Source organism: Bos javanicus, chromosome 16, assembly GCF_032452875.1.
Source record: "Bos javanicus breed banteng chromosome 16, ARS-OSU_banteng_1.0, whole genome shotgun sequence".
NCBI classification, from domain to species: Eukaryota; Metazoa; Chordata; class Mammalia; order Artiodactyla; family Bovidae; genus Bos; species Bos javanicus.
In genome coordinates, this window is record NC_083883.1 from 13,067,072 (window position 1) to 13,093,796 (window position 26,725).

General features: G+C 41.5%; 1 protein-coding gene and 1 long non-coding RNA gene across 3 annotated transcripts in view; one reads left to right on the forward strand and one right to left on the reverse strand.

Annotated features, from left to right (window-relative positions):
• Nucleotides 1-4,514: 4,514 nt before the first annotated feature.
• Nucleotides 4,515-7,848, reverse strand: RGS2 (regulator of G protein signaling 2). The gene is made up of 5 exons (XM_061382170.1): nucleotides 7,698-7,848; nucleotides 6,571-6,672; nucleotides 6,407-6,468; nucleotides 5,671-5,837; nucleotides 4,515-5,387 (listed from the first exon to the last, which is right to left on the reverse strand). The coding sequence occupies exons 1-5, from the start codon at nucleotides 7,805-7,807 to the stop codon at nucleotides 5,193-5,195; spliced, it is 636 nt and encodes a 211-aa protein (XP_061238154.1). The 5' UTR covers nucleotides 7,808-7,848; the 3' UTR covers nucleotides 4,515-5,192.
• Nucleotides 7,849-8,173: 325 nt separating this feature from the next.
• The window catches only part of LOC133227569 (uncharacterized), a 356,831-nt gene continuing 338,279 nt past the window's right edge, over nucleotides 8,174-26,725 (forward strand). Inside the window, exons 1-4 of one of the 2 annotated variants that reach the window (XR_009729869.1) lie at nucleotides 8,174-8,263; nucleotides 14,921-15,100; nucleotides 20,113-20,363; nucleotides 21,029-21,066. This is a non-coding gene — a long non-coding RNA (uncharacterized LOC133227569). The remainder of the gene's footprint in view (nucleotides 8,264-14,920; nucleotides 15,101-20,112; nucleotides 20,364-21,028; nucleotides 21,067-26,725) is intronic. The other variant, XR_009729868.1, reaches the window with a different exon arrangement.

Genomic DNA, 26,725 nt, shown 5'->3' on the forward strand with positions numbered 1-26,725 from the left:
AACTCATGTATTTTCTGTGAGAAAGTCAGTGTTCAGATATTGATCGAGAGAACAAATGAGAAACAGGACACAGGATCTGACCTTGTAAGCTCTAGTCCGAGGACCATGGCGGTGGTGTGATGACTAGGCTGGTTGATGATCATACAGAAATCGGTTTGTTAGAAAAAATAAGACATAGCTTTTAGTTGTGATTTTGGACTTCAGCCTTTCTGTTTCTTTTTATCCTTCTCAATAGATGACCATTTCTCCTGCTTTTTCACATCTTCCTTGCTCAGAGAAACTTTTCATAAATATTTGTCAAGAGCAAATCAATGAAATATTTTTCAAGTGTATCCCCATCAAAAGTATCTGCCTACAGTATCTGTGTTCATTTAGCTGTTGTGTATCACAGCACAACGGTAAATGAAATCCTGCTTTCTTCCTTTCCCTTTATTTAAACTGTTTCTCCACCTTGACATTTTCCCCTTCAACCTTGCTAATAGATCCATTTAAAAAAATCTCTTAAAAATGCCATTTCACTTTGTTTCTTGGTTCATTCCTGCTAAAGGTTTTTGCACTTCTCTTTTGCTAATTAATCAGCAATCATAGCCCATGTCATGTTTCAGTTTTTGTACATTATTTCATCAGATACTTAATTGGTACCTCTTGGAGGACAGGTAGCGTGTCTTACGATCCCCTGTATGGTTGAGATCAGAGCTCTGCATAGATGTATTGATAAAATTTGCTGTCAAGTGACACTGAATTATTTTGTGATAGTGTTCTGGCCTAGGCACATGGCATGTCTTACCTGGGCTATAACTGCAGTCTTTTAATTCATCCTCTTGACTCCAACTCATCCTTCATTTGCTGCGCAAGTTATTTTTGTATGCTTGAGATTGGTATGCATTATCTCAGAATAAAATCCTAATCTTTAGCATTCAAGGCTGTCTATCACCTGGTTCTGGGCCATGCTTCTAACACCCATCCCAGCCTTATCCTGCCAGATACTCTGGTGATGCTGAATCATGGGCCCCCAGTGGTAATCAGGCTTTCGATCAATACTATTGCCTCAGGCTAGAATATACTGCATACTTCCGCCGGTGATTCCTCTTTCTTTTTTATTTTTAAGATGAAAAATTTTAATATACATACATCATTTACACATACATACATATATATGCATACAAGTACATAATGTGATTACACTCACATAATTTAAGGAAATTAACCTTTCATACTGTTTACAGAACATACATAATAGAAAAACTACAGTGTTCAACAGAGGAGAATTTAATTAATTATAACAAATGCATGCTATAGAACACTATGCAGTTGTTAAAAATGATGGGCCTGAATAGTAGTTACTCAAAGAGTCTGGGATATAGTTTTAGATTTTCAAAGCAGGCCACAGAAGATTTTGGGGGTGGTTATTGTTGCCTCAAGCAATTCCAGCTAGGTACAATGCCGACATTTAGATAAACCTCATCTTTTTGCCATTGACAAAAACACTGCCTCCTCACTCTGCAGCTTCACACGGTGAGAATCACTGCAAGAAATGATCAAATATTGTGGTCAGACAAACAAGTCCTCTACCAAATACCTATTTCCTATGAAATTTTGGGTGATCACTTTAAATCACCTCAAAACATGTCTTGCCTCTCTGTGCTCACATGACAGATGATACGCAATTTTTTTTTTTTTTTGGTGGGACTATATGAAATTACGTCTTGAAATGCTCCTGAACTTAAAGTATATGGAAAACAAAATGTTATCAAAATAAGTGGACTGTGGATCCTAAGTGTGCGAACACTGAGAAATGAGAACAATAAGTAATATTTATTTGTGGAAGTATGCGGTTTCTAATCTTAAATTTATTTCAGCTTGTTCTACACTAAATCACATTGGAAAATACCAACCGAATAAAGTCTGTACTTTTAGCAGCTCTGAAAAAGTCAGAACTCTTTCTTTTTGTTACTATAATCTGGCTTCTTCTACTAAAGGTCAAAAGTTATAGACAACATGCTTAGCAAGGGGTATTTATTTTTTGCCAAGAAAATATATTTTCAGATGTTTGCAGAAATGAGGCTTTTAAAACCCATCCTTAGTTCCTTGTGCATTGGCTGATACTTTCTGTTCCACCAAAATTTAAGAGTTGTTAATATTCACTCATTTATTCATTCATTCATTTGACAATGATATACACACCTGGCATTGTGTGCCTGGCAAGGTGCTAGGTGTTGGGATTCAGCAGTGAGCAGAAAAAGACATGGAGACCTTGAATTGTGACATCCGCAATCCAGGGGGAAAAGAGAATTATTATTGTACAAATAAATGAGAATTCTATTAAGCGTGCTAAATTAGAGAAGTTGGTGAGAAAGTCTAAAAGGGGATCTGACCCAGGTAAGGAGGTCAGGGAAGGTTTCCCTGAGAACATGACAACTGCACTGATCTGTAAATGATGTGCTTAGTCGCTCAGTCACGTCGACCCCATGGACTATAGCCACCAGGCTTCTCTAGGCAAGAATACTGGAGTGGGTTACCATGTCCTCCTCCAGGGGGTCTTCCCAACCCAGGGATCGAACCCAGGTTTCCCGCACTGCAGGCAGATTCTTTACCATCTGAGCCACTAGGGAAACGCGAGAGGGGATCTGACCCAGGTAAGCAGGTCAGGGAAGGCTTCCCTGAGGAGGTGACAATTGCACTGATCTGTAAATGATGAGGAAGAGCTAAAATTGCATTCCACGCAGCAGGCCTATGATGGGCAGAGGCCCTGTGGGAGCAGTGGGCCTGGCAGCCATGGGGGAGTGGAAGTAGGTTGGTGAGGCTTGCAGAGAGAGCTGGGGGACTTGTGGTGGAGACAGGATGGAGTGGAAGACAGGGTCAAGCCCACGCAGGTGTTAGACCATTTTAGGGATGCCTTTGTCCTGATTGTTTGGGAAAACTGTCAAGGGTTTATAAACAGCGGGAGATAAGATCAGGTTTCTGTGTTGAGAGGATCCCTAGCGTTCATAGCAAGGAACACACTGGAGGAGGGAAAAAGTGAGGGCAGATGATTTGAGGCCAGTGCAGTTGCCTGAGCGGATGGTGGTTTCTGAAATCCGGTTGGCAACAGAAAGCAGGCTGGAGAGAGACTTGGAGTAAAACAGCACTTGGTGACAAACTGGATACATGGTATGACTCCTGGGTTTCTCCGCTGGCCAAGACATTTCCAAATTAGGGCTTGTGCAGACCTGACTTATTTATTCTCCAAAGACATCTCTCTTTCAGTGAGCCTCAGAATTTTTATTCTATCACTATTTACGGAGCACCTGTTATGCATCTGGTTGCTGGTGACACAGGAGTGGACCAGTTTGTCTCTTATGGATATAGTGCCTATTGCTTCTGGTAAGGCTGATGAAGGTGAAGATCAGTGCAAGCAAAATAAAAACAATAAACTATGGGAGGTCAATTTTTCTTCTGGGAAATCAGAATAAATGTATTTTTTAAAAAATGCTTTACACTTTCTAAAGCCTCTTACCTCCTCACAGGAACCAATGGGACAGACAGGAAGGTGTGACCTGAGGAGCTAGTACAGATGGAGACTCCTAAGGTCACAGAGGTGTGAGAAATCAGTACATGGACTCAGTTTTTCCAAGATGAGGGTTTGCCCTCCTTTTCAAAATGAAGACCATCATCAAGGTTGAAAAGGCAGCCTGCCAGAGAACAGTACTCCTCTCTAAATAGTCTTATTTTGAAAAAATAAGACTCACGGCCTCTCAACCATGGAAAGAGCTAGCATACTTCTAAATGAAGTCCTAGCCACAAAAGCGCGTTTCCCGCCTTCATTATTAGCTGCAATAACATAGCCAGAGTCTTTACTGACCAAATGAAGGCAGGTGAATCAGGGAAATTCTGACTTTGTACTGATTCATCATGGAAGTGAACAGTTTCACGTATGGATCCTGGAAGCTCTTGTATAGACCCTGTGGGGAGAACTTGGAAGCAAGGGAAATAAAAAGGCAGGCCTACTTTCGTCTTAGGTTGGATGGCATCACCGACTTGATGGACATGAGTCTGAGCAAGCTCTGGGAGATGGTGAAGCACAGGGAAGCCTGGCGTGCTGCAGTCCATGGGGTCGCAAAGAGTCAGACAACACTGAGTGACTGACAACAACTTTCGTCTTTATTTGGCATTATTTGAGTGCTTAGTTATGTGAAAAATTTTGGTGTTTTGTCTCTGTTACATCAGTTTACTTCTCATATTTAGCTGTTCTATACTCATGAAGGGATTTAAAGCAATGTTCTTATATTTTCAACAAGCTTGATTTTTACAAGACTATAAGAAGTTTGATCCCAGGGTGATGGTGTGACCTCCTGTGACCTACCAAAGCAGTAGAGATGGGAGCAGCATCTTCCCAGCAGCTGTGATTTCTCAATTCTAAGGACAGTCAATTGTGACAGAACAGGCCCATCAACTGGTATCTCTTCTCTCCTAGAGGAGATACTTGTTTCTGCCGAATTATGAAAAAACACCCCAACACACATCTGGACCAAATATTCAATAACATTATTTATCAAAATAAATTTATTAAAAGTATTCAAAGACCACTTCAAAGTTTAGCTGCCATCAGGACAGTTTTGGCACTCATAATGGACATTGTCATTTTCTACACAAAAGCACTCATTCTAGAACAAACACCAATTGACAGTTCAAACACAATCATTTCAGTTTTAGAGTTATGTGAGACAACAGTACTGATGATCTGTAGACATAGGAACTTCAGTACCCTTGCACATAGTAAACATATATTACCTAGAACTAAAGAAGCTACATCTAAACCACTATGTGGTAACAAGGACTGATTTAGGGAAAGATGTACAGCCAGCTAGCTGAGGCCACATAATCCCAGACCTATTGATTGTAAATGCTTCTGGACCAATAGTGTTACATTGTTATCTTTCAGTCTCAAGCTCCTGCTTCTCCAGCATGAGACACACCACATTTAAACCACACTCTCTCTCTGTGCTCCATCAGTTACAGAAGCTGCCCCAGTACCAGCTTCTCCTACGTGGCGACCAGCTTCCTGATTCACTACCCAGCTCTGAATCAATAGTTCTGAGTGATGTTTCCTGAACACCCAGGCTGAATTCAAGGTCAGTCTTTTCGGCAGGTAACAGCCTTTCCCCTTAGGAAAAAAATGAAAAGTCCCCCATTTCTGGGCTCCCGCTTTCATCTCATGTGGCATGGGGTTCTGTGGTGATCTGCGGCTTTTTACACAAGTCCTGGTAGAATTCTGACTCCAAGAAACGCGGATAAGAGTTGTTCTCCATCAAGCTGTACACCCTTTTCTGGGCATTTGTGAAGCAGCCACTGGTAGCCTCCTGTATGTTTTGGGCAATCAGAGTTTTGGTTTGAAAGTCTATGTTGATCTGAAATAAAACAAAGTTTTATTCCATATTAAGAGTTAGAAATTGAAATATATGTAGTGTTTGAAAACAAACAAACAAAAAAACACCCAAACTATAATGTGTGGCCAGTGTCGCCAGCTAAGTCAGTGAAGAAATGTAATTAACCTCACTAAGAGCCAGAAGTAGGGGAAAAACAGCCTACTCACCCACCCCCCTTTAATTTGAGGTCTCTTCAAATTCTTTTCCCTTTGGTGCTGAGGATGTTTAAAATATGCTGAAACAAAGAACTTTTTCCCCCCATTACCTCTTTTGGAGCTTCTTTTTCTATGAAGTCAGTATATATTTTCTTTGCTTTTGAGGACAGCTTTTGGGGTGACTTGGTTTTTTTGAAGTCTTCACAGGCCAGCCAGAATTCAATATTTTCTTCACAGAATTCAGATTTTAAAAAAGCCCTGAATGCAGCAAGACCATCTGGGGGAGGGAAGGAAGAAAGCATGCAGAAATTGTACTGAGTGTCCAAATAATCCCTTATGTGTTTTCCTAGAACTCCCACTCTCCTGGCCCCATATTTTATTATTTGCCAGATGGAAACAATTTTCTTGAGTTTACTCAAACCTGTAATCGTCAAAATTTAGCTCTTTAAAGACTAAGACGCCAGTCAGCAAAATGTGTAAGTTGGCACACTACTACAAAAATATAAACACTTAGCTTTGCTGTTAACACAACTGATAGGGGAGCCCTAAGTTCTTTGGGAATGAAGCCTCTTGAAAACATTGTTTGCAATGGAAAAGCTGACTTAACCTTAACAGACAGCAACTGCCATTACAATCTGGGGCTATTTCCCCCCACTCCCCACCTATTGTGAAAAAGCCGAGCATTTCCCTGGTTAATCACTGGGAAATAAAGGAGAAAAATAGGCCCCATGGTACAGGGATTGTAAAGTCAAACTCTCCTTGGGCAAGCTGCTCTTGCTGTGTGAACACAACCATACCATCCTCTCCTGATACTTGAAACAGATCAAATTCAAGAGGTTAACTTACATTTACTGGCTAGCAGCTCATCAAATGCTTCTGACCACAGCTGGGCTTCCTCAGGGGAAGGCCTGCAAAAGAAGGTCTGCACATCAGCTCCTGATAGCCAGAGGTTCCCTCTTCAGCTCAGCAGTGAGCTGCGCATATTGGCAAGTACAAGATTTTCAACTTACTTGATGAAGGTTTGCTGTTTGCTTTTCTTGCCAGTTTTGGGCTTCCCAGGAGAGGAGGAATTTTGCAAGAAGTAGCTCAAACGGCTCTTCCAATCTTTTAATCTACAAAAGAAAAAAAAAAAAGATACTCACTTAGCGGCAACACTTGAAACCGCCATTGCAGCTGAAGGCATTTTTACCAAATAAAGTCGCCCCCAGTAGCTACAGACAAGCCAAATAAGACAAAACAACTTCTCCAGTCAGTCTTACTCCTTTAATCCAGCACCTAAGTACTCAACACACCAGTTTCATCCACTCATCTGAACATAATTATTAGTTTTATAAGTAAGGATAGGACGACCTACAATTATAGGGTATTTTAATGAATTTAGTTTGCATAGTTCAAAGGTAGATGCTATTTCTGGCCCACAAAAGGCAGCCAGTTTTTCTGCAACGGTTAATTACAATTCTGAGACATTTCACACTTGAGGAAGCCCACAGTGGACCTGCCCTAAGCCAGCCCATGCTCGTCTCCCTTCTACTCTCAGAGCAGGAGGCTCGGGACCACCCGAGAAGCTGTGCACAATGAGGTGTGTGTGCGCGAGATTGACCGCCCCCTCTCCCAACTCCAGCACTCATTTTAAGAAGGTGATGCAGAACAATTATTTGTTCCACACTCTTGAGTGGGTGAGACTTGCTGTTCAATTAAAAAAAATTAAAAGTATATTTAGAATCAGCAAAAATATCTCCATCCCAGCAGTCGTGTAAGCAGATCAGAATTTACAGTGCCTCTCACTGTAAAGGCCGGGGGCGCGTGGCCGCAGGATTCTCCGAAGTCATTTTCGATGCAGGGAGACAAAAAGCCAACCCGCATCTATCTCCGCCCCTGCATCAAGAATTTTCTGCAGTTTCTAAACTCTACCCGAGTCCTTCAATAAATACCTACACCACACAGGTTTAAACGTAACTTAACAAATTAACCTTTTACACACACACACACACACATTTTTCTTTTTTTCCTGCAGAGATGCAGGCAGGCTACCCAGTTCCCATGCCAAAGCCCAGCGCGAGTGTACCGCATTTGCAGCCGCCCGGGACAACTGGGTCCGTAGGGGCGGCCAATCAGGGAGGAAGAAAGCCGCACTCACAGGGTTCGCTTCATCTTCTCTCGCTTCTCCTCGTTCTTGGGGCCGGTGCCAGCGCCTTTGTCCATGGGTCCGCACTCGTGCTGGACAGCCAGGAACAGAGCACTTTGCATTATCTCCCTCCCGCTGGGAACGCTGTTCTGGGGGGGCCGGGCTGCCGGCACCCGTATTTATATAATAGGCGGCGGCGCGGAGGCGGGGTCTCACTGCGCCGGTCCCGCCCCCGGCGGGCGCCGATTGGCCGACGGCGGCCACGGGCCGCGCTGTCACGGGCGCCGCCGAAGGGTCTGGAAACCCGGGTCCCGCTGACGTCCGCTGCCCGGGCGTCGTGCGCAGTCGGGCCGGACGCCCGCTGGTGTGGGGGTCAGAGAAAATTCCCTTTTGAACGGTCGCAGGCGACCTTTGCCCAGTCGTGGCCGCCGGCCATGGGGTCGCAGGGCCGTGGCGGGCAGGGAGCCAGGTTGGCTGCAGGCACCGCGGGGGCGCTCGCTCCCCGCCTTTTCCCTGTCTCGTTCCCTCCCCCGCGCTCCAGAGCTCCTGACCCCAAAGGGAGCCGTGATTCCCAGCAGGTAAAGGTTGTTTATTGGGAAGCTGAATACAGTAACCTTATTTTGAATTAGGTTTAAAAGGGGATGTGTTTTTGGAGCTCAAGTCCTCGCTCCGCGCCTCCTTTCTTGATCTGGGAACTGACCCTCACCTGTTCTTTGAGACGCCTTTTAATTTGGGGAAGGAAACAGAATGGGAGGAACAGTGACAGTCCCGGGGGGCAGTGGTGTGATCTGCTCTGCAGCGTGCCCGAGCATCTTGGAGCCTTGCACATTGTGGGGGAATGCACATTGGTCAGGGAAGGAGGAGGAGAAAGTGCTTTAACTGGGCGTGCGGTTTTGATTACCAGCAGGCTCGTGGCTGGGTCGGTCCGTGGGGTTGCAGACTTATTTCTCAGGAGTCCTTGGCCGCCTCTCCTTCCAGAACAGAAAAAGAAATCACAGCTCTTCTTAACAGGGAAACACCACGAGCTCGCAGCTATCGTGCACCAGAATCATTTTAGTGTAAAAGAGCAAGCATGCAGGATTTCCTCCTGAGTCACTCTTAGTTGGCTTGGAATTTGCGAGAACACTTTAATTGGCAAAAAAGAGAGATGGGGGTGGAGGGAGGGAGGCGTTCACAGCTTCTTTGAAAAAGCTTAATGTCTTGATTCTTCAGAAATCATCTTGCTGTAGCAGGATTTAAGTGGTTTGATTGGTAAGGGTGAGTAGATAACTGCCACTCCAAAATGACTTGATTTCAGATACCATTATTAGAATTGTACAGTGGAATAGTAGGCAGATTAACGGCAAGGTTTTTGTTGTTCTGTCCCTAAGTCATTTCTGACTGCAGTCCCATGGGCTGCAACTTGCCAGGCTTCCCTGTTCTTTATATCCTGGTGTTTGCTCAAAGTCATGTCCATTGAGTCGGTGATGCCAGTTAATCATCTCATTCTCTGTCACCCTCTTCTCCTCCTGCGCTCAATCTTTCCCAGCATCAGAGTCTTTCCCAGTCAGTCTGCTCCTCGCATCAGCTGGCCAAAGTATTGGAGCTTCAGCTTCAGCATCAGTCCTTCCAATGAATATTGAGGGTTCATTTCCTTAAGGATTGACTGGTTTGATCGCTTTGCTGGGAGACTCTCAAGAGTCTTCTGCAGTGTAAGAATTTGAAAGCAGCAATTCTTCGGTGCTCAGCCATTATGGTCTAACTCTCACATTCATACATGACTATTGGAAAAATCATAGCTTTGGCTATAGGGACCTTTGTCAGCAAAGCGATGTCTCTATTTTTTTAATACAGGCAGCATGCATGTTCTTTACTTTGTATTAGAGCTGTTAAAAGAAAATTGGAACTAATTTACCATATTCTTATGATGAGCTGCCAGTAGTTGGAGCTCCAAGTTTGACTTGGGGAGTAAAACCTACAGTTATTATTAAAGAGAACAGTTGTGTACTCAGTAACGGAAAGGAAAAATCATTTAGATTTCAGTAATAAATATTTGAAAGCAAGTTTGTGAAATGTAAGAATATAATTTTTCTCAAGTATATGCTCTTGATCTCTAAAAGAACTTTACATGATATTTCCTACAACTGTTTTCACCTTCTTATGTTTAAGTACTTATTTGTTAAATATGTGTAATATGTAAACATTTGCTTTTCTTGCTAGTATAAACCTCAATATATTTTTCACTTAGAATTTTAGATGGTAGAATTCACTCATAGTGGAAAATTCAGGAGTTCTGACTAAGAGGCAGCAAGGAGAGCCAGTCTTGTGTCAGGATACCTAGGTAGAGTCTTGGCTTCACCAGTAAATACCAAGTAACTATTGGGACAGTCCCATCCCACCTCCCAAGCACCAGTATCTCATCTCTAGTAAGAGTAATGTGTTTTTCTCATCAACCTCATTGGATATTATGTGAATCTCTCATGAAAGGCCTTTATAAATTTTAAAGTACTATACAAATGTTTGTCTTTCTTAATTTGCATATGTGGGGAAAAGGAAATATCTGAAGCATAGTTATTCCAGGTAGAAAAATCATTAAAAGATTAATTCAGAGTTAACTTATAAATGTTAAGCACTGTTAAAATTAAAGATAATGTCACAGCTTTGTAGACTATCAGACTCATGATAGATAATGTTCTCTGGGTAAAAAACCAAATAAAAAAATTAAGTAAACTGGTATTTGAACTTTTCAGAGATCCTCGTCAGAAAAGTTCACGACCATAAATGTATATGTATCCATGTAAGTAACTGCTTGAAATATAGACCATTCTAGATGTTTCTTGTAAGTGTTTAATGTAGCTATTTGCTTTTTTTGCAAACCATTTCCGATTGACAGCTGGTATTAAGGTAGGCAGATCAGTACATTTAAAATGAAAGCTACAGTCTTTAATGACTTCCCTTTGTTTTTTTGGTTGCAGCTGGCTTTTAGGTAAATGGAATTGCTTACTATTAAGATGACACATATTTTCCATTCTGTGGTGGAAGAAGAAACACTGCAATAGGATGTAAATACTGCACTGCAAAACCGCAGCTAGAGAGTGACCTGATGAGCTGGACATACCTTTTCCTGTCAGCTCTACCGTGCCCTCTACTGGAGAGGCTGTCTGCTGAGCACATTGGTGGTGGAAGCTTGCAGGGTGGTTCTGGAACTTCTGTAGCCAAAAAAATTTAAGTTACTGAGGAGGGCAAACAAAAAAGACTAGTTTCTAGTAACACGAAAGGGAGAATAATGAAAAGCAAAAGTGTCCTCTGCCACATACACTCTTCTCTTCCGACTGTATGCCATTATTAATAAAAACTATTATTATTATCTAAAAATATTTATACATGATAACTTTCATACTTAAGCTTTAGAAATTTAGGAAGCAAGATATATACTTTAAAAGACACCAGAGAATCATTCTGTGTATTCCTGTGCTTTACTGTTTTTGGTCAGTAAGATATCTCAGTTTCTAAATTTGTAAAAGTTGCAAACCTGTTGTATATGTCATGAATTTTTAAATTGGTGAGAAGTTTAAAAAAAGGGGAAAAAATTAGGAAATTAAGCACTATTTGGCAAAGGGTATGATGAGTAATTGGAAACTTTTAGTATCATAATTGTTGAGGTATTTGAGGAAGTGTGACACCTGTCTTGACATTTCTGTCTTTGTCCTCCCCCACCTTTTGGGTATTATTTAACCTTAATTGGTGAAATAGTCTTTAAACAGACTGAACATATGACCCCACAATGAATGAACTTATGACCCAACAGGATTCTGTACTCTACTCTTCATTCCTAATATCTGACATTTAAAAAACTCATAATTGCTCTCTTTCTTAGAATGTAATTTGCATACCCAGGAGCTGAAAAGAGAGAAAGTCAGTGTTTTTGTCTGGGATAAATCAAGAGTTTCAACCAAATACTTGACATGTATTATAGAGGAGTTAATGATTTTACTTAGTCCTTGCATTGATAATCCCAACAAGAGCATTTCCATAGCTCTGTCTTGAATTCACGCATAGTATGAGGTCTGTCATACTCCAAATGCAGGCACGGCCTACTTAAATTTAATAATTCTCCCTTACCCAATCCAAAGCATTGGATTCTCTTTGGAAATCAACAACAGGAGCATCACATTTTTTTCTTCCCAAATAAAAAATCCTAAATGTATCAATGTATTGAAATATGTCTGGTAGGTTCCTGTAGTTAAAGGACACTGAGTGTGAAGTCTAGGTTTGGGGATTATTTCCAGTATCTGCCTGTTGCTGCTCTGTTCCAGTGACCCAGGACTACACACAATCTCAGGGGAGAGTAGTCAATTAGAAGTAAGTCACATAGATGGCATTTTGTCCCTCAGGCTAGAAATTTCTTTGCTGACACTTGTTCTCCTGGGATTTTAATTTCTGTGCACAGAATTCTGTCAAATCATTAAAATGCCAAGTGTCTATTGATTACTGTTTTGAAATCCTGAGATAGTGGCATCATAATATACAAGATTTCAAAGTTCTATATGCTATTAGTCACAGAGAATCTTTTTTTTTTTTTAAGTTTGAAGAAAGACTACTTTTCATCTAATAAATGAGGAATCCATTTGCATTGGTATTTCCAGTTGACTAACTGTTCCTATGAAGAGAGTATTACTCCATTTCAGACACTGATTTTTAAAGATCTTTGATTCATGGACTACTTCACAAAACCCTAAAACTTTGTGAATTTTCTCTCCCAAACATGTTTTTTTTTTTTAACAAAGAAAAAATTCCAAAATCTTAACCAAATTAATTGGTAAAATAATAGCACTTTCAAGGTATCCCCGTGGGCCTGATCCAACTGCCATGTTATGAATATTTGAGTCCTGAATGCTGAGCTAGCATCCTTAGCTTGCAAAGACAAAATAATTTTGTCTTTATTTTCATAAATTATCCTTAGGAGAGCGGGACAGTTGGAGGGTTTGTCCTTAATTGGGATACTCACTTTTAGTTCCTAGTTCCTGGCATTATTTTAGCTGGGACACCAGAGAAATTGCTTAGCCTTCTTGTGCCTAGGCTTCAAATCTTCAAGGTGGAAGTAATTATATAAGCTTTCCTTTGTGAGGAACTGAAAAAAAAAATTGGGGGGAATGCCCTGAGTGTCTGGTTGATAATAATGCACAGGCCTGGTGTTCAGCAAAACTTTACCGCAGGACTGCTTTCTTCCATGTGAGTTTTTTGCTTTTTGTTGTTGCTTTCCTAGCGCCCATTATTTACTGCTGCTGCCCCTAAGGTGGCGGGTCTTCCAACCGTGTGTGTGTGTGTGTGTGTGTGTGTGTGTGTGTGTGAGTCGCTCAGTCATGTCCAACTCTTTGCAATGCCATGAACTGTAGCCTGCCAGACTTCTCTGTCCATGGGATTCTCCAGGCAAGAATACTGGAGCGGATTGCCATTCCCCTCTTCAGACATCTTCCCAACCCAGGGATCGAACCCTGGTCTCCATCCAGGTAGAAAGGTTGAATCAGAAGGCCCTGAGTGTGTCTGCCAGTCCAAGGAACACCAGGACAAGCTCTGTCTTGCTTCTGCGGAGGATGCACCGTATTAAGGATGAGGGTGGCCAGTGGAGGGTTCTTCTGTCCGTGGTGCTGACCTGGGGAGGCTGCATCTGCTCTCTGCCAGGTGCTGGCCCCTGGCCTCTGGGCCGTCACTACCAGATACTGCCGCTTTCTGAGGGAGGGGGCTCTGTTCATCCACTGGGTGCCCTGGTAGCCCCTTTTACTCTTCCAGATGCCCCATAGGGAATATCAGGGACGTAAGGTTACTTTTAGAAATGTTTTAAGTTTTTCCTGAAAAAAATGGTTTGAAAATGTCTAGCTCTTCCACATGCTAACATTTCTATATATTGATATTTTGAAAGAATTCTCCACTATCTTCACAGGGTGAAATCTCCCTGCATTAGATGTTTGGTGAAAATTCATTTCTTTTTCTCAGTGCAGTATAGGAAGTATGTTAAGTTGTCTCTAGTGGTTCTGCCTGTTCCTTTCTAAGTACATTCCTTACCACCCATACCCCCCCTCCCCGCCCCCCCCACCACACACCTGCCCTCCTTTTCTGATCATTGTGAGGCTTTCTTCTTTGGAGACTTAATAGACTTGCAGTGCTTCAGTTATTTTCTTCTTTCAGTTAATGCAGTGTGCATTTAGTTTCATAATCTTTAATAAGAGTTTTTAAATGAATTTTAAAATAAACCCAGCATAGGTGAACATAGTCCCCTGGCTTCACCAAGCCTAGATCAGTTGTATTTAACCAAGCAGAGTGAGTCAGTTTCATCAAAACTGCTTTGAGTTCATCTTATTGGAAGTTTTATTTTCCCATGTGTGTCTGTACCTGGTTTCAAGGCTCCACATCCACGTTGCGTTCTTCATGAGCTGCAGACTGATCTCTCATCTTGAGTAGTAATCTGCCTTTCATAATCATTTAGAACTTGTTCCAGATGCAGTAGAGTTTTCTCTTTTTTAAAACTTTTTTTGCTGATAAATAAATTGGCTCACTTTTCCTCTCTGTTTTTTAGCTTCTTGTGAAATCAGTTTATACTTACCCAAAGATGGGAGTTTTCGTCTGAAGCATCTTTCTAGTGCTGTCTGAAGTTGTTCTTTGCTTTTCTCATGTACTTTAATGGCTGTTTGCTTGTAGTTACTTGAATTGGATGGGTTTCAGTGAATCTTTCAAAGACTTAATATTTCTTGTAATGTCCTCTTGTTCCAGACATTTAGATTTCTCTTTGCTAAGTCCTTTTGTAAAGGCCTATATTTTAATTCCAAGCAAGGAATTGAAGATTTCCAGCTCTTTATTCTCCAGTATTCTCCAGGCAGGAATACTGAGTGGGTTGCCATTCCCTTCTCTAGGGTATCTTCCTGACCCTGGGATTGAATCTGGGTCTCCCCCATTGCAGGCAGATTCTTTACCATCTGAGCCCCCAAGGAAGTGGGTCTTTATTTATGGCTTCCAGTTTTACTGTTTAGTAGTTTCCTCTTGAGTCTGGCTTCTTTTAAAGTTGATTAAGATCCTGTAAAAATTAGGTTGAACTTGCCACATTTTTTATGTCTTTCCTCCAGAAGGGCAGAAACTTCAATAGCTAGCTCTCTGTCTTGTGTGAAGAAGGCTTTTAATTATTAGAAATCTGACTATGACTGTAAATAACACCATCTCCCACAGTAATCCATGGGCTCTGGCTCTGTTTTAATGTTCTTTAGGAGAGTGACCACTGGCTGGTACAGCATATACAGAACCAGGGCCACACAGAGCAGCATGGTCATGAGCAGGCCCCCAAGGACCGCCTCAGCTGTTCTGAACCAATGCAGGTTGCCAGGACGCAGATGGCTTCATGGACCAAACAACACTAGTGAGCATCTTCATGAACCAGCCCATGCCTGGTAAGTAGGGTAGACCTCAGTGCAGGTGGCAGAGGGGCACAAATATAATAAATTATAGGCTAATGCTCCTTTTCCTCTTGATTGGTTTTTCATTCTGTGTTCCCGGAGGTCTTATTTTACTCATACATGTCACAGAAACCTTCCTGTTCTCAGAGCCTCTCTGTGTCTGGATAGCCTGGAATGTATGTGGGAGAGGATGGGGGACAGATTATGGAGGATACTGCAAAGGCTTAAGCTTTACCAATTTCACCTTTGAAAAATAAGAAATAAATCATTGGAATTTAAAAAAGTGTTCAGCCCTCAAAAATGTGCAATCCAAGTATGAGCAAAGAAAACGTTATTTTTCCAAGCTCTTCTTGCATGTGGCAAAATGTGTGTGATACAGAAGCCCTTCAGGGTGCTTCTGTTCAGAATCGTCTCTGGAGCTGTTGGATGTTGGCTGCAGCTTTTCCTCACAGGGGCTGGCCCTTAGGCAGTGGGGCACCCAAGTTTGTCTGGCTCACTTAACAGCTTAGTCTTCTTGACAATGAGTCTGCAAGATGGTGGGGAGTTAGCTGGCTCTGGCTGGGGATCTCAGCTGACTGGGCTGGAGATGCATCAGTCTGGGCTCGGTGAAGCTGGGTGGCTCTGCAGGTCTTGGCTGTGTTTCTCACGAGTCTTGAGCTCAGGTAGGAGGGCAACAGATAAAGGTTTATGCAGCTCAGTGCTTGGCTCTGCCCATTGAATCTCTCATCTTTGTCTTGTAATCTGCAGTAAAGCCTGGTCTTTCCTTCCCATGGTAATGGCAGAGCACGAGACAGCCATTGGAGAGCAGTTATCCAATTTGCATTTTAAAAAACTCACCCTGATTATAAGATGTCCACATCTCATTTTTCTCTTGAAGTCATGATCTCGAGGGAGACTGTAGGTCTTCTGGATTGGGATGTGGAGTAGGAGTCTGCTGCTTCTCTTGGCATGGCTTGGTTCACAGGTCACTGTGAAGTTGGGACACATGAGCTGGCAGAGATGAACGCTTTCTGCAGTGGACAGCAATACAGAGATGGCTAAACGGGCATTCCTAAAGCCCTGTACTCTGCCGACCAGGTGAGGAGAGACCCCTCACAGCACACACTGAGGGAAATAACAACAGCTCGGGAGTCCAGGACGCTGCTTCAGCAGGACCCCGTGCTGAGTAACTGCAGGATTCCTGGACAGTGTCTCCATATTTGCAGGTCCCCATAGCCCTCTCTGAAGAACATGAAACATGTCAATAAAATCCATATTCTGAATCTGGTGGGGCTCATGCTCGTGTGAAAAGTTCATCTTTGGCAGGACTCGGACAGTTTTTTCCCAGTAGCGCTCACTTTTTAACATCTGTTGTAGAGTCTTTTGAAAGAATAAATCGGCATGAACAACATGAATGTCGGGGTGCAAGGACCAATGCTCTGAGTCATTCCTCTGCTGTCTCTCCGAAAGGTGATAAACTTCTAATTCCTGTTCTGAAGCAGCTGCCTGCAAGTTGGAGCTGGAGAATTTCAGTCAACTTGACATTTTGTTCCTTATCTTTCTACCTCTGTGAGATCCTGGCTGTCTGCCCCTTGGGGAACATCATGATCCCTTGGACTGGTGGATGACTGGAGCAAACCTGAGGGGCTTCTAGAAGAAGCTGTCTCTGCTTTCTGAAGCTAACGCCATGGAGGAGTATCTCCCTTCCTTTTAAATATTAAATATTTAAGGTTTGCCATATATAAATAGACTTTATTAACAGACTGCCTTTTGATATTGAAGATTAAAGTGCTTATGAAGTTTGTGGAAGTGTGTGAGTTCACTGGGGACGGTGGAGAAGAGGGTAGGTGGCGGTGGCTATCAGGTGTTAGAAAGCTTAGCAAACATACAAGTTTAAGGTGGTCAGGAGAACTTTCTTTATGGGTCTCCCAGATCTAAGCCAGGGAACTTTTATCAGTTCAGTTCAGTCGCTCAGTTGTGTCCGCCTCTTTGCGACCCCATGGACTACAGCACACCAGGCCTCCCTGTCCATCATCAACTCCCAGAACTTACTCAAATTCATGTCCATCACGTTGGTGGTGCCATCCAACCACCTCATCCTCTGTCGTCCCCTTCTCCTCCTGCCTTCAATCTTGCATCAGGGTCTTTTCTAATGAGTCAGTTCTTCACATCAGGTGAACAAAGTACTGGAGTTTCAGCTTCAGCATCAGTCTTTTCCAGTGAATATTCAGGGCTGATTTTCTTTAGGATTGACTGGTTTGATCTCCTTGCAGTCCAAGGGACTCTCAAGAGTCTTCTCCAACACCACAGTTCAAAAGCATCAATTCTTCAGCACTCAGCTTTCTTTATAGTCCAACTCTCACATCCATACGTGACTACTGGAAAAACCATAGCTTTGACCAGACTGACCTTTGTTGGTAAAGTAATGTCTCTGCTTTTTTAGGGATATCAAGTGGACCTCTGTTTGGGAAGAGGTTCTTTCAGCCTCCTTTACAGTGTCTGCTCGTTTTTTCCTTGGATGCTGACGTCCCTTAAATGTCTTCTGGTTTTGCTCTGCACGTTCACACTGCGTTCACTTCCATATACTCAGCTGTGGTCTGTGTGCTGATGCCTCTCCGTGCTCATCTCTCTTCTTGTCTCAGACTCTTACAGCTAATTGTCCATTAGGTTGATTCACTTAGATGACTCATAGTTCCAGTGAGCTTGTTAAAAACAGTGTTTCCCATCTATGCACTTAAACCTGTTTCTTTGCCTTAGTTCTCTATCTCAGTGAATGGTTTCATCCTCCACTTTGTTGCCTAAGACAAAGCACGAGGGTGGATGGAGTGGTCACCTTTGAGTTCCACCTTCTCTCTGTCCCATATCAAGTTTATCCTGCCTATTAATTTTATTTCTTAAATATATCTTAAGACTTCACTCCCATTTCCATTTTTCTAATTCTCTCTTCCTCTCTCTTATGGATCCAAGCAAGACTTCTTTTTGATGTTCTAATTGATCCTCTCTGTTGAATGGTCTATTTTCAGCCAGCATAACTTTACTAAAACCCTTGTCTAGTCATTATTGCTTTTGTGATTAGAACTGCTAGTGACTTTGCATTGCCCTTAAGATAAGTTCTGAATTCCTTAAATTGTCATATAAGATCTTTTTTATCTAGCCCATGAAATCCTTTCATTTATTCTCTTATTACTGCTGCCTTGCTCTCAGTGCCCTTATCTACTGAATATTTTGCAGTTCCTTCCATGTGCCATGCTTTCTCTTTCCTTTAGCCATTTGCTCACACTGTTCCCTCTACTAGGACCTTTTCCCGTTCTCTCTACTCTTTATCTGTCTTCTCTGTCATTCACACTTTTCCAGGTATCACTGGAATGAAGTTTCTCTCCTGCACACCACCTGCACACTTTTTCCCCCTCTGCTGACAAATCTGGATGAGGTGCTTCTCATAGATGTGCCCACAGCACCTATTAATGTGCTTAACACAATGAATTGGTTTTTTTTTTTTTTAGAAATTTTATTTACAGGTATAATAATTCATGCACTGATAGAAAAGAAACAGCAATATGACTACTTCATGGTAGCCTAGACTATATTAATGAATAAATCATTTAAAATTTTTATGACATACACTGTTATAGTCATATTCATGTGTGTTAGTCATTCAGTTGTGTCCGACTCTTCGTGATCTCATGGGCTGTAGCCTGCAAGGTTCTGCTGTCCATGGAATTCTCCAGGCAAGAATACTTGAGTGGGTTGCCATTCCCTTCTCAGGGGTGTCTTCCCTACTCAAGGATTGAACCCAGGTCTCCTTCATTGCAGGCAGATTCTTTACCTTCTGAGCTCCCCAGGAAGCTATAATTAATTATAATTTTATTTTTTTATACTTTTAATTTTGTATTGGGATGTAGCCAATTGACAGTGTTGTGATAGTTTCAGGTAAACAGCAAATGGATACATTCATGTACATGTATCCATTCTCCCCCAAACTCCCCTCCCATCCAGGCTGCCACACAACATTGAGCAGAGTTCCCTGTGCTATAGAGAAGGTCCTTGTTGGTTATCTGTTTTTACCACAACATATTGTAATTGACTGGTTTCTTGTCCCTATTCCTCACTAGACAATTTCTCCTCCTCCCCTCGCCTCTTTCTTCCTTCTCTTCTTCCTCCTCCTCCTTTAAAAACTATTGTATCCTGGAACATAGAGAATCCTCAATAAATATTTGCTAAGGGTATGGATGGGTGGAAGTATGAATGAATGGGTGAATGCATGGTTACTTTTCCAGGGTATCTGGCATCTGTTACCTGTGTGACTTGTGCCAGAGGTTCATATGTTCTCCATATCTGTAATTAAATTCCTCTTGTAACCTTACAAACTTTCCATGTTAACACTGAGCTTTGCAGTGTTTTTAAGTAAGCTTACTATTCTTTCTGTTAGTATTTTTTTGTTTGCAATTTATTGAATAATCTATTCATTACTTTTCTTTAAAATCTGACTTTTACCTATTTTAAATAGATAAAATCAACTTTATTTATAAAACTATTTAACAGAGATACAAATTAGAAGTAAAATTGACTAGGTAGTGATATACAGTCTATCCATTTAAAACATTATGAACATGTGAAAAATCTGACATTTCTTCTAATAAAAATGTTTTAAAAGAATCACAGGATTAAGAGGTTCATATGGTATTATCATTTGTTCTTATTTCAGTATTACAATATATATTTGAACAAAGTCATATGTATGTACCTATGTGTGTATATATATTTGTCTTAATTAGACAATTTAATAATTAATATAAAGGTATACTTGTTTCTTGTTTTTAAGAATTTCTGTTTTGGATCATTATGTAATAGGTCACAGCTTTTTGCTTCTCTCAGGCAAATGGACTGAGGCCTACTTCACTGTAGACGTTAGAGGACCTTTTCTTAGGTTCAAGAAGAGGAGAACAAGTAGGAAAGCCTTATGAAGAGTGTGATCCATCGGGTAGCACTTGAAAGAGTTTAAAAAAATTCTGAATTTTTGCTTTAAGGTCTTATCTTGAGCCTGTGTAGTTACCTCCTTCTCTTCCCCAAAATCCACTGAAATGTGAGAAAAGTTAAAAAGAGAAGAAAATAAAACAGGAAGCTTTGTAGTACTTCTGGAAAAGAGGAAAATATGCCATTGACATATGAGAAATATGGAACTTGGGAATTTGTGAAACAGAAAGGACCAAAGGAAGGAAAATAGGAAGAAAAAAACCTATCAGACTTGAACGGCAGTAAAGTTGATATCTCTTGAGAAGTAAGTGGATGGCATCCTCAGTATAACCTGAGAAAGTTTCCTTTTTCAAGCGATAGAGGTGTGCTATAAGGGTCATGTGTGAGGGTAAAATTACATTGCTTTAGAGGTTGTACCAGAAGCCCACATATTAATAATATGTTTCCTGAGTTTTGCTTTATATGGAGAGTGTACTAAATGAAGAACTTGGAGGCCAAGGAAGAAATAAAGGTAAGATTCAAAGGCTATTTAGAAATCATTAAGATGGAGTGATCACATATAAAAATATGTGGGATGTGGTCAAAGTCATACACAGAAAAGGACTTGTCTTAATTTCTTCTTTCTTTTTTAAATTGAAGTATAGTTGATTTGCAACATTAATTTCAGGTGTAGAACAGAGTGATTCCGTATTTTTATAGATTATACTCATGTGAAGTTATGACATGTTGGCTGCATTCCTTGTGCTGTAAGTTACGTCTTTGTATCTCCCTTTCTCCCCAGTAGCCTGTCCCTCTTAATCCCCTTCATGAGTCCTGCCCCGTTTCCTCTCCTCATTGGTAACCAGTTTGTTCTCTGTATCTGTGAGTCTGTTTCTGCCTTGTCATGTTCGTTCATTTGTTCTGTTTTTTACATTCCACATGTAATAAAGGAAGACTGAAAATAACTGACCCATGGTGTTTCTCCCTCAGTGCTTGTGTGGAGTGCAGCGTTGAGAGGGCGCCTGAAGGTGAGTCTGTGCTGTGGCGGGAGCACTGCTGTGAGTGAGTCGTGACCAGGCTTCAGTGGATTTTTCAGGTGAACTGAATAAAACCACTAAGGGTCTGGTAATTCCTATATTGCTCCAAAGCACAAGGTGGCAGGAAGTTTGCCCAAGAATTTTTTTGAGGCAAGCATAATTCTGATCCCCAAATCTGCTGAAGAAAGCACTCAAAATTAAAGAAAAACAATTGTAAAGATATAGATACCTTAAATGAAATATTTTAAATACTTTGCACTGTAAACAGTTTCAAGTAAGCAAAAACACTGTGCACAGTGAAATATAGAATTCATAGCACTTACAAGTGATAAAAGATGTTCGTTTTAATATGTGCTAAGCAGATATTTGGGGCTTCCTAGGTGGATCTAGTGCTAAAGAACCTGCCTGCCAATGCAGGAGACATATGTGGGTTCCATCCCTGGGTCAGGACGATGCCCTGGAGGAGGGCATGGCAACCCACTCCAGTATTCTTGCCTGGAAAATCCCACGGACAGAGAAGCCTGGTGGGCTACTGTCCATAGGGTCACAAAGAGCTGGGCATTACTGAAGTGACTTAACATGCACAATCAGATATTTATTAAAGAATTTATATTACAATTTACACATGAAAGTGAAAGTGAAGCCGCTCAGTCGTGTCTGACTCTTTGTGACCCTATGGACTATAAAGTTTACGAGGCTCCTCCGTCCTTGGGGTTTTCCAGGCAAGAGTACTGGAATGGGTTGCCATTTCCTTCTCCAGGGGATCTTCCCAACCCAGGGATTGAACCCTGCCTCCCACATTGCAAGGCAGATGCTTTTACTGTCTGAGCCACCAGGGAATTTACACATGAGGTGGCGAATAATATAGCCTGGCTCTGCGGCTTGGTGGAATTCACAGTGTGGGCAGTGTTTTGCCCTGTTTCTGCAGGGCGTGTGAGGAATCCCTGGCATCCACACTGAGAACCTGAGAACTAGGCGAGAACTCCAGCAGAACGTCCAGCATCTGGTTTTGACCATCAGGCGTATGTTAGGTGTTGGTTGAGTTGGGCATCTGTATGTCTGTTTTATATCCCATTGAGATAACTATAATTAGTCACCTTTGTTGCCACCCAGTACAGACTTTTCCATCAAGCAAGTGCTACAGTGGAAACAGTGGCTGACTTTATTTTTTTGGGGCTCCAAAATCACTGCAGATGGTGATTGCAGCCATGAAATTAAAAGACACTTCTTGGAAGGAAAGTTGTCACCAACCTAGACAGCATATTAAAAAGCAGAGACATTACTTTGCCAACAAAGGTTGGTCTAGTCAAGGCTATGGTTTTTCCAGCAGTCATGTATGGATGTGAGAGTTGGGCTATAAAGAGAGCTGAGTGCAAAAGAATTGATGCTTTTGAACTGTGGTGTTGGAGAAGACTCTTGAGAGTCCCTTGGACTGCAAGGAGATCCAACCAGTCCATCCTAAAGGAGATCAGTCCTGGGTGTTCATTGGAAGGACTGATATTAAAGCTGAAACTCCAGTACTTTGTCCACCTGATGTGAAGAGCTGACTCATTTGAAAAGACCCTGATGCCGGGAAAGATTGAGGGTGGGAGGAGAAGGGGACGACAGAGGATGAGATGGTTGGATGGCATCACCAACTCAATGGACATGGGTTTGGGTAGACTCCGGCAGTTGGTGATAGACAGGCAGGCCTGGTGTGCTGTGGTTCATGGGGTCACACAGAGTTGGATACAACTGAATAATGAACTGAACTGAACAAATTCCTTGTTAACTGAATGTAATCAAAGAAGCTGTGGTACTCCTCCTGGAAGTTCACAGGTCTTGAGACAAGGGTTTGGTTTCATTAAAGACAGGCTGCTAGTGGTTAACTGCTTTTGCCACGTTACTTCCCTCATGACTCAGGGGGGACACCCCATCTGGGGAGCCTCCTCCACTACCTGCATCCTGAGTGAGCTCACTTCTGTGCTACCACAGCCCTGTGCTTCCCTCTTCAGGGGCCGTCAGCTTCTTCCTGTTTTCTCTGTAAGACAGTGGGTGTTTGAAGTCAGAGGCTCTGTCTTCTGCATCCCTGTTCCTGTGGAGACCGGCCCCAGTCTGGCACACAGTAAGGGCTGGCCACATTTGTTACATGAATGAAGAATTTAACTTCTCTGAGCTTAAGTCTTCTCCATTTGAAAAATGAGAACATTAATGATAATAGTAATGGAGTTTTTAACAATCTTCCTTGGAAAAAAGCCTGGCCCTTTAGTAATAATGACAATAGGTTTTGTTTATTGAACACCTATTATATGTGCCAACCACTGACCAGACATTTTACATACATTTTCATCATCTCTTACCATTACACCTCTGTGAGGTAGGTGCTGTTATCTCCATCTTACAGATGCTTGGAGAGGTGAAGAAGCAAGTGATTTCTTGCAGAGCCAGGATTTGAATTCTAAGTCTGTAACCATTTCACTGTAGAACTAATGTTTCTGTGGGAAGCTCAGTTTGGGTTGTCAACAGTTAGGTTTCCTCATGGATACCCTGGCTGTGTAATTATGGTCTGTAAAAAGCTGATTGTGATGGTTGAGCTAGTGAAATCCACCCTTGAATACATTATTGGGAACATTGTAATTGCATGGTCAGTGTAATTGCTGAATGAAATAATGATTTAATTAATAGAAAACCCATGAATGATATTAGTAATTTATGTAACAAACCAAGAGCTTGCTTATACATGTGTGATTCAAGAGTGTTTAAACATCCATAGTATTAGTTCAGATGATGTGCAGACATTCCTAGGAGGGTAAAATGGAATTTGATTTTCATTTAGCAAGTGAAATAAAAGGATTGACTAGTCATTAAGTCTCATTAAAAATGAAAATCCCTAGATTCCATTCCTAGAGTTTGTTATTTTTATATTCTCCTCTTGTGGATGTGAAATAAAATACTTTGTAAATTGGGGAGTGCTGGACACACTATATTACCGAAACTGTTTTATTTTTCCCTTGAAGTTTGGAGAAAGCGTCCTTTGGAGTCTGTTGAAACTGAAGGAAGAGAACGATTAAGAGACTGAGTTAAATCAGAAAAGAAAAGGACTCTTTCATCCAGTGGAAGGAATGCTTCTTTTGTCTGTACCTCCCCAGAAGCAAGTCTGGTTGACCAAAATTTAACAAAGAGATCCCATTGGCATGTTTGATTATTTCACGGTTGAGGCATCCTCATTGCCCTGGGTGATAGCAGTCTATTGTCAGGATGGACACACAGTCTGAATGGAGAGCCAGGAAACTCTGAGCAAGTGCTCAGAATTAGGGGCAGCTCTGGGAGCCGAGGGAGATTCCACCTGTCCGTCATGCCTGTGACTCAGCACCTTCTCTCTGCTTCCTATTCCATGGCTGGTTACTTCTTGTGTCTCTTCTTTTTCTGCCTAATGGCTTCTGCTTACTGCCTTCTGTCTTTAAAAATACCAGGAAGCAGCATTTATTGAGGAATTTCAATAAATAATTTCATTTTTATTCTCAGAACAAAACAGGAATAGGGTGTCCTCTTTATCTGATTATTCATTATTATTAGTCTCCACACTGAGTGCACAAGGATGCAAAAGCCATCAAAACAGGAAAACATCCACTAATGAAAACCAATTTTATACTGAGAACTCTCTCCCTGTTTAACAGAAGTTCTGGTAATTAACAACTAATAACATAATGCAAATATAATGAAAAACCTAATAGCAAAATTTGCAAAAAGATGCAGAATGTCATGAAGCTAGTGCTCAGATGTGTCCAGTTTTTATGACCCCATGGACTGTAGCCCACCAGGCTACTCTGTCCATGGGATTCTCCTGGCAAGAATACTGGAGGGTATTGCCATTTCCTCCTCCAGGGGATCATCTTGACCCATGTCTCTTGCACCTCCTGCATTGGCAGGCAGGTTCTTTACCACTAGTGCCACCTGGGAAGCCCAGAATGTCATGAAGTTGATGCCAATAGGAAAGATGGACTGCTAAACGATGACCTAAGAGCGTGGCCAGTTAATAATTAGAGAAGTGGAAATCAATAAGATCTGTGTTAATTCTGCTACTTGAGAAAGCAGTTGGCTCTTCTGAAATACGTTTTAGAACTCTCTGATATGCGCACTATCATATATTTGAGTATTGGCATTTACATAGGCCAGATTTTTATCCTTTTGGGGCCTGTCAGACTTTCATGGAATAAGAATTAGGCTTCTGAAACATCATGCCAGTGACTGTTGACAGATACATATGCATGGGGTTAGGGAAAAATGAATACTTGGAGTCATTAAAAACTAATTCATCTAAGATCTATAAAGCTGTGACAAGTTATTCGTTGGCCCTAATAGTCTTTAGCTTTGACTGTAAAGTCCTGCTAATAATACCACCTCACTTTTATATAGGATATTACAATTTGAGATTGTTCTCCTGTGTCTTATCTCATTTCATGGTTATAAAGCTATATGAAGTATTAATAGAAAAGGAGAATAGCACTACTCTATATTTTAAAAATGAAGATATTGAGGTTAGTCTTTTTTTTTTTCTGTTTTTCTTTCTTTTTTTAAATTTAATTTTATTTTTAAACTTTACAATATTGTATTAGTTTTGCCAAATATCGAAATGAATCCGCCACAGGTATACCCGCGTTCCCCATCCTGAACCCTCCTCCCTCCCCTACCCTCCCTCTGGGTCGTCCCAGTGCACCAGCCCCAAGCATCCAGTACCGTGCATCGAACCTGGACTGGAGACTCGTTTCATACGTGATGTTATACATGTTTCAATGCTATTCTCCCAAATCTCCCCACCCTCTCCCTCTTCCACAGAGTCCATAAGACTGATCTATACATCGGTGTCTCTCTTGCAGTCTCGTACACAGGGTTATTGTTACCATCTTTCTAAATTCCATATATATGCATTAGTATACTGTATTGGTGTTTTTCTTTCTGGCTTACTTCACTCTGTATAATAGGTTCCAGTTTCATCCATCTCATTAGAACTGATTCAAATGTATTCTTTTTAATGGCTGAGTAATACTCCATTGTGTATATGTACCACTGCTTTCTTATCCATTCATCTGCTGATGGGCATCTAGGTTGCTTCCATGTCCTGGCTATTATGAACAGTGCTGCGATGAACATTGGGGTACACGTGTCTCTTTCCCTTCTGGTTTCCTCAGTGTGTATGCCCAGCAGTGGGATTGCTGGGTCATAAGGCAGTTCTATTTCCAGTTTTTTAAGGAATCTCCACACTGTTCTCCATAGTGGCTGTACTAGTTTGCATTCCCACCAACAGTGTAAGAGAGTTCCCTTTTCTCCACACCCTCTCCAGCATTTATTGCTTGTAGACTTTTGGATCGCAGCCATTCTGACTGGCGTGAAATGGTACCTCATAGTAGTTTTGATTTGCATTTCTCTGATAATGAGTGATGTTGAGCATCTTTTCATGTGTTTGTTAGCCATCTGTATGTCTTCTTTGGAGAAATGTCTATTTAGTTCTTTGGCCCATTTTTTGATTGGGTCATTTATTTTTCTGGAGTTGAGCTGTAGGAGTTGCTTGTATATTTTTGAGATTAGTTGTTTGTCCGTTGCTTCATTTGCTATTATTTTCTCCCAAAAATAAACTCAAAATGGATTAAAGATCTAAACGTAAGACCAGAAA

Excerpts from the sequence above, each read along its gene's own strand:
- RGS2 (XM_061382170.1), bottom strand. The coding sequence starts at position 7,807 with ATGCAAAGTGCTCTGTTCCTGGCTGTCCAGCACGAGTGCGGACCCATG. Across the intron at positions 5,838-6,406 it reads TGAGCTGCTAGCCAGTAAAT|ATGGTCTTGCTGCATTCAGG; the intron begins GTAAGTTAACCT and ends TCCCTCCCCCAG. Across the intron at positions 5,388-5,670 it reads AAAAAGAAGCTCCAAAAGAG|ATCAACATAGACTTTCAAAC; the intron begins GTAATGGGGGGA and ends GTTTTATTTCAG.